This window comes from Urtica dioica, chromosome 6, assembly GCF_054948205.1.
Source record: "Urtica dioica subsp. dioica isolate 48M chromosome 6, U.dioica_male_clone48M_v1_H2, whole genome shotgun sequence".
NCBI classification, from domain to species: Eukaryota; Viridiplantae; Streptophyta; class Magnoliopsida; order Rosales; family Urticaceae; genus Urtica; species Urtica dioica.
Window position 1 is genome coordinate 35,021,308 of NC_142761.1, and position 13,889 is coordinate 35,035,196.

The following is a 13,889-nucleotide window of genomic DNA, read 5'->3' on the forward strand; positions in this document are numbered from 1 at the left end:
AAATCGCACAACAGCAGAATGACCAGGTTGCGACTTCAGGATGTTAGATTTTGATACACTCGGAGAAATTCCAAAAATAAATAGATATTACTTCTAAGAATCCTTCACATTTTCAAACCTTTCTTTAATACGAGGCTTTTATCTCTTAGACTTTTTCCATCGGTACTAAATGAAACTGTAAAAAAACTGGAAACAACAAAAACAATAATGCTATATTTTCCACCTCATTGATAATATTTAAAAAAAATGTATATTCTCTCCACCTATAAAAGGGTAAGGTCCAGACAAGTTATTCCTCACAATTGTTTATTCCCTTTCTCAAGCTTGAAATATAATTATATTGAAATAGGGAAATGTCGTCGGATCTGTGTGGGAAGTTTGAATTTAATGTTGAAATCAAAGCAACGGCGGAGGCATTCCACAACTTGTTCGCCAAGAAACCCCACCATGTTGCCAATGCCAAAGTTCACGGAGTTGAGTTATTAAAAGGGGAGTGGGGAACTGTAGGATCCCATAACGTCTGGAACTATGTTCAAGGTTAGTAATCTAATAATAAAACGAGAGTTTTACTCATTTTATCCAGGCACGAAGTCACGTGTACACTAAGGGCCTACTGTCCCTCCCTCAATTTTCTTTAAGAAAAATTGTACAAAACTATTGCATTTTCACTAGTTTTATTTTTTGTATATTTCTTTTATTCTAAAAATTTCCAAATCAACCATCCTAAACTTTTTTTTCGTCTCTACAAACCTACTTCCATGATCATGTTTTGATTCATCTTACAAACAGTCGTTTGCATGCCTATAACTACCTTGATTAACTATTCTGACTGTACTAATACCCAGACGGGAAACGTAAAAGAACAACGGTGATAGTCGAAGCTATCGACCATGAGAAAAACTCTATCACTTTAAAAGTGATAGAAGGAGACCTCACGGAGCACTACAAGAACCTCACAAACACCATCCGAGTGACAACCAAATCCGACGGTCAGGGAAGTGTGGTTCACTGGACCATGGTATACGAAAAGCATCGCGGCGATATAGAGGACCCACACAGCTTAGTGCAATTCCTGATTGAACTTTCAAAAGATCTCGATATTCAACTTCTTGATAAGAAGGAATGAGATTTCGGCATATTATATGGTCTGGCGAGCTATATTATATTGATGTCTTGTTTATGGTCTGGCGAGCTATATTATATTGATGTCTTGTTTATGCATATTATAAATATCTGCAATAAGGGCTCGCGCACTGTACTGGTAATATATGTCGCTTTTTTCTTTTGCTTTTAATTATAGTGTGGTTTTTATGTCTTGGCGTGTCGCATCCTCGTTGTTGTTTTATGTGTGCTATATAAGTTGTGATGTTTTCATGCTAGGACATATTTGTGAAAGTCTTTAATAATTTGAATAAAATATCTTTCTTATCTTATTGTACTTTTGCTCCATGCATCGTCATTAGAGATAGCCACTATAATCCTTTATTGTATATGATACAATATACAATTAAAAGCATAAAATTAAAATGTTATGTATAACTTTTAACAAATTTAATCAAAACTTCAGTAGAAATTTTTTTTTTGAATCTCATTATGTATCACAATTTAAACTTTTAAATAACCTAAAACTAATTGAACCCAATCTCAAATACCCAGTTATTGAACACAGGCATAATCAGTAAAAGTATCATTTTCAATATTCTCACAACCGAGGAATTTCAATCTTGTTATGAACGTGCGATTTACGAGTAGACACTAATGCTAACAAAAGCTTCCAAAATCCATATTTAGATATTTTTAAAGTGTGAGATCTAATCCCGATATTTTGTTAACTTGTAGGTTTATAAAATGAAATTTCTAAAAAAAAAAAATTGGCGCATATAATCAATGCAAGATCACACCCGTTAAATCGCAATCATGACAATTGCGTGATTACCAAAAAAGAAGCAACAATTCAAATTCTTATCCTCAATCTATTATCTATTAGGTAAATAGCCACCACTACCGTTTGATATTACTAAATAGTAAACGTTTCGTAAATCTTAAATAAATAGACACTTTCATATATATATATATAAATATATATATATATATATATATATATATATATATATCTTAGGTAAATAGTCGGTGTCATTTATTAGGTCACGTCATCTTTATGGCTATCTACCTAAGATTCACAAAACATTGACTATATAACAATTTCAAACGTTTTAGTTGGTTATTTTCATAATTTAGAGAGTTTGAAAAAGGTTACGCCGAACAACCATATAAGTCAATATGCAACCAAAGAGATAAAATGATTCTTAGTTAATTGATCTATATTATAAGCAGTACCCATTTGAAGGCACTAAGTACTCACTAAAACATTTATCGCTACATTTACAATATACTAAGAAATTGGGGGTAATGTTATATAGTAATTATATGTAACACCGATTAGCATAAGAATACTTTTTTGGAGCCTAGAATCAATGAAGTCCGACTTAGAAAATAGTCGATGACAGACAAAGATCAACGAACAAGGGCGTATGGTAATTAAGGTCAGAAGTCTATAAAAAAAAATTGAGAAATTAGATAAGTTGTAAGAGTCAAAGACTAGTCAAACAATTAATTTTTTAGGTGAAGGCCACGTCCCACCAGAAGACCACGTATGCCACGAGGCAAGGCGGGTATAAACGTAGAACGTCTACCGAATTTCGATACCCAAGGCGATTACCAAACCGAAGTCACATAGCATAAATGTGAGGAATGGTTGCCAAACCAACCTCTCGAACGTGTGTCTGATTAACTCATGTCCCTAATCTACAATGGCTTTAAAATATGAAATGTGTCGTAGAATAAGGCATAGACTAACATACACACTCGCATAGACATCACTTTTTCCACAGTTCATTTATTTTGCTCCTTGTATTGTAGATTCGTTTTGTATAAGAAAAATTTAGTCTAGATAATTGATTCCCAATAGTTTGAATAATTTAAACAAAAATTTTATTTTCGCCAAGGGTAATTATTATAAAGATTTTGCGATCAACAACAATAATTATGAAAGATAATATTATTCATAGGTGTAATTAAGTTATAACTATAAGAAAATATTGCCTCAAAAATTATTTTACTAATGTTGTTAGAGGTGTGGAGTCTAATCGGCGCCAAGGTAACGAATTGAAGATTGAATACCTTACGACGATGATTTGTGGATCGACCTTACCACTAAAGACCTAATGTGTTCCCTAGAAATATCTTATGCGCCGATGTTCTTTGCAGAGCGCAAGAGAGTAGTAAATACATTTTCTTCCGATTTGGATTTTAGTGAATCTGCAATGGCAAAAGTAGATTTAACTTTCGCATTGTAAGTGAACTACTATAAGTCTGTGTGTGCTTTATTTTTGTTCTTTGCGAAGTTTATTTTCTGATTTTAGATCGGATTTGTGGGTCGAATCCTAACAAATGCATTGCGACCGAAATACATTAGATGAATTAGAAAGACTAAGGTAAAATAAATCAGTACCACTTATAGTTAATGTGGATAAACGATCTATTGATGGATAACCATAGTTAGTGTTGTAAGGAAATCCATTCAACCAACTATGTCCAAGTATTGACTTGTTAAGATTGGGATGGATAGAAAAAAAAATATTCAAATACAATATTAAAACTATATAAATAAACCTTTAACAAAAAAGGCTATATCTGTTTACTGTTGAATTTATTAGTTCCCTTAACATTTCAGATCTAAATGGCTGTTGGGTTACCCATTCCAAACAGTTAGTCTTTAGACTTACGGGTGTAGAGTACTTAATTTTCCTTTATATCTCTCTGACTTTGATGACGTGAACTGATAACATATGTAGATATCCTTGCCGACTATATAGCCGATCACGAAATATAACTGATTTTCGTATGTACGCAACAAAGGCTAACGTCTTCGCGTACACCGTCAAGACCAGCTTAGCGAATTCTCATTCTTATAATATAAACAAGCAGAAAGTTAGAATCGTCAAAAAAAAAAAAAAAAAAAAAAGGTTATACACTACTACAAAATACTTTTTTAGAGTCGCTCAAAAAACGACGCGTTATATTTTGGGCATTGCTTTTTGAGCGACGTGTATGTTAGTGACGCCCAATGGTTTGGACATCACTTATGGCCGAGCGACGCTCCACGTAAGCACCACGTCGGATTTGACGGTTGGTTTTACTTGGGCATCACTTTTGCAGAGAGCGACTCTTATTAAACTGGCATCGCTCTCTTAAAAAGTGATGCCAACCTGGACTCGCTCTCTTAAAAAGTGATGCCAACCTGGACTCGCTCTCTTAAAAAGTGACGCCAGCTTGGACTCGCTCTCTGAAAAAGAGACACCAAATTGTGGGGCGTCTCTTTTTGAGTGAGCGATTCTAATATTATTTTATTCAAAATTTAAAAATACGTTTTTCATTATATTTTTCCTGCAAGAAAACAGGTGAAACATTACTCAAAATCAACCGAAAAACAGATAAAAACAGCACAAATTTTTCATGCAAAATTTCATAATCAAGCATTTGAACATAACAAACATAACAAAATAATAGTATTGATGGATAACCATAGTTAATGTTGTAAGGAAATCCATTCAACCAACTATTTCCAAGTAAGATTGGGATGGATAGAAAAAAAAAAATATTCAAATACAATATTAAAACTATATAAATAAACCTTTAACAAAATAGGCTATATCTGTCTTGAATTTATTAGTTCCCTTAACATTTCAGATCTAAATTAGATATTATGGCTGTTTGTTTACCCATTCCAAACAGTTAGTCTTTAGACTTACGGGTGTAGAGTACTTAATTTTCTTTTATTTCTCGCTGACTTTGACGACGTGAACTGATAACATATGTAGATATCCTTGCCGACTATATAGCCGATCACGAAATATAACTGATTTTCATATGTACGCAACAAAGGCTAATGTCTTCACGTACACCGTCAAGACCAGCTTAGCGAATTCTCATTCTTATAATATAAACAATCAGAAAGTTAGAATTGTCAAAAAAAAAAAAAAAACAAAACAAAAAGAGGTTATACACTACTACAAAATACTTTTTTAGAGTCCCTCAAAAAACGAAGCGTTATATTTTGGGCATCGCTTTTTGAGCGACGCGTATTTTAGTGACGCCCAATGGTTTGGATGTCAATTATGGCCGAGCGACGCTCCACATAAGCACCACGTCGGATTTGGCGGTTGATTTTACTTCGGCATCGCTTTTGCAGAGAGCGACGCTTATTAAGCTGGCGTCGCTCTCTTAAAAAGCGACGCCAGTCTGGAGTCGCTCTCTAAAAAAGCAACACCAAATTGGGGGGGCGTCGCTTTTTTAGTGAGCGATTCTAATATTTTTTTTAATATTTAAAAATACGTTTTTCATTATATTTTTCCTGCAACAAAACAAATGAAATTGTACTCAAAATCAACCGAAAAAACAGATAAAAACAGCACAAATTTTTCATGCAAAATTTCATAATCAAGCCTTTGAATATAACAAAATAATAGTATTAACGCAGGTTTTACAATCAGTTAACCTTGTTTTATATCTTATATTTTCATTCATAATAATTATTTCAATCCTATCCGCATATGTAGTTTAATATAAAGACATAAACATATCATCCACAATAATTCTAGCATAATCTTGTCGAAGTTCGTCCATCTCGTCATCATTGTAAGTTGGCAACGATCGCAACTGAAATCAAAATAAATTAACATATTAATAAACATAAATAACACACTAAGAAACTCTATTAAGATACTTACATGTTCGATGGTATCTTGGAATGACCTCCCTCTAAAAAAATCTATCATCATGAGTAAGACAAAATATCCGCACTCCGTACTTGAAGGTTGTTTTGGGCCCTATGATAAAATACATCAATTTTATTTGAACATATTTATATTAAAATTATGTAAGTTTTGTAGTACATTTTCCTTATGCCAAGTGACATTCAACAGCACGTTAAAATATCTTCAATACGCTCTACATAATATAAGTTTCATAAGTATAAATGAACAATATAATTTGTAGTTGTATAATGTCAAATACGGAAAAACAAAATGTACTACTTACGTTGAAAGGATTGATTTTAGATCACTCGGAATAGCATGATGAAGAAGGATCAAAATGATAGACATTACCATCTCCGTCCTTCGTCGTCCTCACTGGCTACGAACAAAACCATCCCCAAAAATATCTTAAATAATTTGAATAAAATATCTTTCTTATATTATTGTACTTTTGCTCCATAAATTGGAATTGGCGATGACTATTGTTTAGATAGAGATAGCCATTATAATCCTTTATTGTATATGATACAATATACAATTAAAAGCTTAAAAAAAAATGTTATATGTAACTTTTAACAAATTTAGTTAAAACTTCAGTAGAATTTTTTTTTTTTTTTTTTTGAATCTCATTATGTATCACAATTTAAACTTTTAAATAACTTAAAACTAATTGAACCGAATCTCAAATACCCAGTTATTGAACACACGCATAATATAGCTTCTGTATCAGTAAAAGTATCATTTTCACTATTCTCACAACCGAGGAATTTCAATCTTGTTATGATTCAACGTATAACAAAAGATGGCCTCAACAAATCTCTCAACTGTTGTAACGAAAATGATAATTTCCCTTGTGATTGCAATTCTTTTCTTCTCACTCCAAGGTATTTATTTTCTTCTCAAGAAAGTTCATCTGGATTTAAATAATACATAAACTAATCGAATTTACGAACTATGTACCAGGAATGGCCGAGTATGAATGCAGAGCAAAGTGCGAAGACATAGCTGACTGTAATCAATTCTGCAAAAACCTTGGTTTTGTGCTAGGAGGGGAATGCGTGCCACCACTATATCAATTTTGTTGCTGCAAAAAATAATATTATAATATGTAATAATTAATAACAGTGGATGAGTCTCCAATAAATAAATAAAAAATTTCTGAAAAGAGTATACAAATGCTCTTATTAGATCACATATCTGTCGCGTTGATAAATATATTTATTTTGGGATGAAGTTGGTAAACAATACTAGTCTCTGTTTTTTTTTTTTTTTTTTTTTTGAAGTACAAGTTCATCGAAGTATCAAAATACACCAAAACAAAAATTAAGAATATTCAATTTTATGTTTAGATTTTCTGTATTTTTTTTTTCGGTTCACTGCTCTCTTGATGAGTTGATCGACAAATAGCAAAAGCAAGAGAAATAATAATAAAATAAGAGTAACATGCAATGCAACTATATGTGAGCCTCGGACGTAATAAAGTCTAGCTAGCCTTATTAACATTAATTAATATTCTCTCTCTCTCTCTCTCTCTCTCTCTCTTCAGCCAAACAGGCCTCGCAATTGGGCCGAGGCCCATTAGAGTGGGTCCTTCCATACAGACCTCTCAAGGGAGAAAGATGATAAATGGGAAAATGACTTTAACTAGTAGCAATTTTGATATTTTTAACAAAAATAGTAATAACTATGTTTTTTGACACTTTTACTAGTAACTGTAGACTTATATATCTACAATTTTTTTAAATTGTAGACTTGTAAATCTACAATTTATGATAACTGTATACTTTGATGTCTACAGTTAATAGTAAAAATGTCAAAAAATATAGTTGCTACTATTTTATTCCAAATTATCAAAATTAGTACTAGTTGAGATCATTTCCCATGATAAATTGACGCATTAACTATCATTTGATAACTCATTTCTTATTTTCTATCAAAACACTGGTTTGGACAATTTTACTAGTAAAAAGAGAAGAAATAGTATTTTATTTATCCATGTTTACCCTCTTTGTTCTAAATTTTTCTCTGAGTCTCGCATGTGTCAAGAAATATGATTTTTTTTAAATAAATCTGGGTTTGTTCAATAATTTTTTGGCATACATATATATATATATATATATGTGTGTGTGTGTGTGTGTGTGTGTATCAACAATTGACATAATGTGTTGACATATATATGTCAAAAAAGGACAACACTGTAAAATTTGTTGACCTTTATGCTAACAAATCAATGACAACAAATGACATGATTTGTTAACATATATATATCAACAAATGACAACACTGGAAAATTGGTTGATTTGTTGACATAACATAAATAAATGACACAATTTGTTGACATATGGCATGTCGGTTTGCAAAAATTGTTCAATCATCAATAGAATTTAGACATTCCCTTACTCCAAAAATTGAAAAGAATAATATTGAAACACTTCATAAAGTAAGTATTAAATAAATAAATAAATAAATATTGAAACACTTGATAGGTATTAAACATACACATCAAATAACATCATTATAAGCAAAGATCGACCATATTTTTTTTTATCAGTAAAAATCGACCGTAGTGACAATTAAACACGCAGCTTTGAGTGCCAAAAGAAATAATGGGCGTGTTTGGCCCAGCTTTTTTAAGCCTGTTTTTGCTGTTAGCAAAAACCAAACTGCAATCTTACTGTTTGGTAAAACAGTTTTTAGAAAAAATTTCAAAAACGATTTTAAAAATTGTACATGAGTCACAAAAGCTACAAATCTTAGCTTTTAGAAAAGGCGTTTTTGTATTTGATATAAAATTACTTTAATATCCTCACGTGATTATCCATAGCACTGTTAAATATTTATTTTATATTTATTTTAGTCTTTTTACTATAATATATTTCTTTTACCAAACGCAAAATCAGTTTTTGTTATCAGCAACAACTGTTTTATAAACAGTTTACCAAACATCTGTCAGTTTAAAAAAAAAAATAAAAGCGTTTTTTTTTAAACAAAGCTATGCCAAACGATGCCAATATATATCTGGAAAACTTCAGACAGCTTGATGTATATACTAAAAACTAACATGGGATGCAAAGCTTCCCCTTCTCCAGCTATTTGAACAGCAATCCACCACCACCTCCGATGGCTATCTGCATAGGAAAATTATTTCAAAGATATGTGATTTCGTAAAGAAGAAAAAAAACAGAAACTTTAAGAGTCCGAACCCAAGACCTCGGTGGATACAAATAATCACAGACCAAAAGGGACTCAACAGAACCTTAAAATAGATATAGTTCTCGGGTAATTTCATTAATCTCAAACTTCTATATCTCTCCGAGCACAATAAGACCATCATCAATTCTATCTTTAAACACTACTCTTCCGACCACATTTTCCCTCTTCTTTTTATATTCAATTACGGAGTGAGATATTTACATTTTGACGATCAATTGCCCCAGCAATTTTACCATGAAATTATTCAAACACTCATCGCCAATGTCACCAAATCCAATCTTACACTCAAATGATGAAAGTAGTCGAGCGATAAAATACTGATATTCTTAACGAATTAACAAATTACCAATGACAAAATATGATCTTTGTTAACGTTCAGAATCGGGTCAACACTAAAGAGTCGTCGACGGTTCAGCCCAGGGCCGAACCCTGAGGCTACACGTAGGTTGGGTGTCACCAAACACCTGAGATCAACGACCTCGAAAGGATGGTCAGGGGTCTATTATGATCGTCACGTGTGAGATGAAATAAACGTGAACTAGAGCAACCTAGAAGGTTTTCTTTCGGCGGACACTCTGACGCTCAACATTAGTATTGATGTAGTGTAAGCGTGTATGGAGCGAACGTCCTCTAAGGTCGGAAGTGTACTAGAGCGGATTTCATGATTTAGAGTAAGGATCCCAGAGAAGATGGGCATGATCAGGTTATGAATGGCTTACAGATTGTGAAGCAAGGCCTTGCCGATCTAATTAAGTGGAGCCTGTGCTATTGTCGACGAGACCCGCAGAGCCATCGGTGAGGCCCGCTGGGCCGTGGCGTGAAGTTGGCCGAGCGTTGGACTCATATGCTAGGAACTTCAGGTGGATCCCCCCGTGTGGGTTCGCCGGTTTGGCACGTCAGGTCTGCCAAGGCGGGTTGGGCCTCGCTGTAAGGTGTAGGAACCCCTGGGGCTTCGTGCTTGCCGTTTGCGCATCCCCTTGACGAGGCTTCCGAACTCCGCTCGAAGCCCGCGCGGCCTGTCCTCGTGGGCTTGGCTTTGCTTGAGGCTCGCGGGGTTCACTCAGACCCTGGGTGAAGCAGTCTGGTCGTCTGGGCCTCGCTGGAAGCCCGCGAAGCTTGCCTCATGCGGGCTGGGCTTCGCCTGTGGCTCTAGATGTCTACTTGGACCGCGCTTTAGTTTCGGTCGGCTTTGGGATAGGATTCTTTGTATTTTGTCTTTTTTCGGGAGTCGATTTGGACCTTATAACAGTCTTGACTAATCTTGAATCATGTCCATAGTAGCTCATAATTCCACAAACCAATAAGAACCGATAAAGAACAAAAAATTTCATATCTACGTAAACATATGCTCTAGAAAAAGATGACTATCGAAGAATGAAAAAGAGTAACGAACCTGTTGTCAATGGTGCCCACAAGAAGAGTTGTAGTCTTTATTTTGTACATTTGATGTAATAAAGTCTCATGAAGACTCTTACTTGTAATTGCTTATTCATTAATAAAGTTGAAACGTTCATTCATTCTTTCTTGTTTGTTTGAAGCTTTATGATAAAACATTAGTCTTTAGTCCATAAACAAACTTAACAACTTACGAAGAGACAAATGTAGATTTGCATGAACAAACTCTTCGTAGTTTGCTTAAAACGATATATTCGCAATCTAAGGGTCAAAGGACTATTGACCTCAGTACGATTGTTAGGAGAATCTATGATGTCTGGTTATGGGACATTGAGAGTTGGAGACTCTATAGTTCTTCTAGGTATCTTCCGAAGGTACTGAATTGACCAGTGCACTTCTAGAGACAAGATAAGAACAAACCATTTAACCTCTTATGTCTCGAAGTCACTACGTATGAATTGCATCGTGCTTACCTTAATCCTGAAATGAGACATGCCATTTCACAACTTACGTATTCTCATTTGAGAAAGTCAGAGTTCGGACTCACTATGTGATTCCGAACAGGGCCTATTGGTGAAGTACTAAGTTGTGAGAATGTCATGAGTAACTTTGTGAAGTTCTCATAGATATGGAATTCATGTACAAGATTGCTGAAATGCAATGTATGTCACCTCATGCTTTGTTCCTTGGAGTGTGAATAAATGAACTGGCCAGTGTCCAAATTGAGTCCTGACTCTTTTGGATGCTTTGTTAGCTCCTCGTCAAATACATTGTTTCTAACTTATTCACAAGCGACAAAGGAGTTGAGGAAATAACAGCTAGAAGGGTAAAATGGTAATTTTGTAAATCCCGACTAGCTGATGACATTCATGAAGGTTAAACATTGATAATATTCTGTGGATCCACTCATTACAATTAGGTTGAATTCTTGAGTAGAAAAAAAATTCATTTGAACCGAGAGATTTTCAGTGTCAACTATTTAGTGGAGTCAGTTGGCATTAAGCTAAACTTGGAAAAGGTTCGTGAACTTTTGAGTCCAAGTGTTTAGCTCAAGCTTTGTTCATTTGGATCCATGAGGTCACTGTCACGAATCACATCGAGTAGGAATAGTTAAACTGGAAGCTAAGTCAAAACAAGAACGAAAATTGTCAAAAGGGTATTTTTGTCTTTTGAGACATAGGATGAAATGAATGTCAATAAATTTTTTGACAAGGTCATTTGATGACTTAATGTCACTCGGCCAATATTAGTCTTATTGGGCCTTGTGGATTAATTTCATTTCATAAGAATTTTATTGAAAATTCTTAATGGGTCTTTCTTATGTTGTCATGAACAAATGAAGAAGCTTCTAGAAGCTCCTTCTATATGAGAAATAGGCGCCCAACATACCCATAGGAAGAGAGAATATTTTGTGCATAAATGTATCAAGATACTTGCCAAAAGAAAAAGAGGAAACAAATTTGCATATGGATGCACAAGGGAATCGGCCAAGCTAGAGAAAGGAACAAAATAGGAAACAAATCAAGGCTTCTAGAAGCCTTGTTTGGCCGAGTATCTCAAGTGGGAAATGAGGGTTATTTTGCTCATGAATATGTGATATTCTATAGAAGAGGAAACTACCTTATTGAAGGTGAGACCTCTCCTATAAATAGGAGCCTCATTCCTCACATTTCATTCATCCAAGTTTAAGAGATTTGAGAGACTCTCTCTCTAGAACTTGTGGCCGATCCTCTCTCTCTCTCTAGTCAATTTTGATTTTTGTTTTGGCACCTAGGTCCTCAATTGACCTAGAGTTTAGCTCTGCGACTTCAAGACTCGTTCTTAAGTCGTAGTGTTTAAAAGTGCCCACTCACTAATTCATTTTCTCACGAGTGACTTAGTGATAGAAACTTTCGTGGTTGCTCGAGGTACCGAGGAAAGAAAGAGAGACGTGCTGCGAGGAGAGACGAACGTTATCAACCTTCCGAAGGCTCATCAACGTTCAAGCGTCTAAAAAGGTTAGTAAACTTCTATGCTCATAATAGTTTTTATTTACATGTGTCTGCTCTTGTCTAGGTTAGTAAAAACTGGTTTTACTTATAAAAGAAAATTTTTAAAATTCCGTCGCTTACCGAAACGTTAAACTTTTTCTTAAACCCTAGATCGATTCCAACAGAACCGGGCTAGTCTTAGCAAGTTTCTATTTTTTAGTCATGTCAAGCTTGGACTTTTCGAGCGTGACGTTGCCAATGGAGCCGTACTTCCCTCCCTTCATCGTCATCCTCTCAATCATCACCGCTGCCGTCGCGAAACACCACTCTAGAAATGACACCAACTCTCCCTCCACCGGAGTACGGAAACCAAACGAAGAAGACTATGCCGAAACCCTCAGACTCGGACTTAGAGCCAAGCGAGGCCTGAGATTCTTCCTCTTCGCCGGAGCGACGACTCTCTGAACCGGACCGGGGAGCGTCGAAAATGCCTGCAACGGAATCGTCACCTTTGTATTGTGGCGACGATTTGGACAGACTAAAACACTGAGTGAGACATTTTCATTTTTTTCTCTCTTTTTATGTTTGGATTGGACTAGAGCAAAATCTTTGGAGGCTTTTGTCCAGCTCACAGTTTCTCATGTATGGCTTCGTTATTAATTATATATTTCTAAGAATGAAAGGAGAGCTTCTGGAGAGAGAAGGAAGAGAGAGGAAATGGAAACTGGTGAATTAAGGGTTTTAATGATGAAGCAGAAGAGAACGAGCGAGAGACGAGAGAAGAGAATAAGAGACTGGATTGGGAAAGAAAAAAACAAGGGTAAAAGAGTATTTGCACACTTGGCCAACCGGCAGATTTCTCAAAATTATGATTTTTGTGGAAAATGAGTTATCAAATGGTCGTAGATGTGTCAATTTCTCAAGAAAGATTGCACCTGAGAGGCCAGAGCAGCAACTGGCGTAATTAAATTGGTCAGATCAACCGAATATATATATATATATATATATATATATATATATATATATATATGGTTAGGGGTTATAATTAAGAAGAATTTGTGTCCACTACTCAATTCTCTGGTTTTTTTTTTATTTTATCCAAAGTTTCATTTTGTTAAAAAAAATAACCCATAAAGTCGAAGTAAATTAAATTAACATGTCCGAGTGTTCAAGCAAACCGGTGGGCTATTTTGATTCAATGGAGAGATAAATCGGTGACTCTTTCTATTGTTCAAGCAAGATTATTGTTAATTTAATTCACTTCGCCCTAGTGGGCTATTTCTTAATAAAATAAAAATGTTTACCATTTTTTTAAAAAGATTATGGGCTATTGTGCTAGGCCTAATTATCCTTATAATTAATGAAGAGACAACTAAGCCAGTAACTCAATAGCTTACTTTCCTTTTTAAAAAAAATAGTCCAAGTTTCATTTTGGGGAAATAAGGTCAGTAGCTCAATAATACACCATCATTTTATAAAATATGCAAAGTTTAAT

The 13,889-nt window shown here is 34.6% G+C and overlaps 1 protein-coding gene across 1 annotated transcript; it reads left to right on the forward strand.

The window, feature by feature from the left end:
- The first annotated feature begins 277 nt into the window (after positions 1–277).
- Positions 278–1,447, forward strand: LOC149393786 (MLP-like protein 31). Its single transcript, XM_089616428.1, has 2 exons — positions 278–537; positions 846–1,447. The coding sequence occupies exons 1-2, from the start codon at positions 354–356 to the stop codon at positions 1,124–1,126; spliced, it is 465 nt and encodes a 154-aa protein (XP_089472554.1). The 5' UTR covers positions 278–353; the 3' UTR covers positions 1,127–1,447.
- The last annotated feature ends 12,442 nt before the right edge of the window (positions 1,448–13,889 follow it).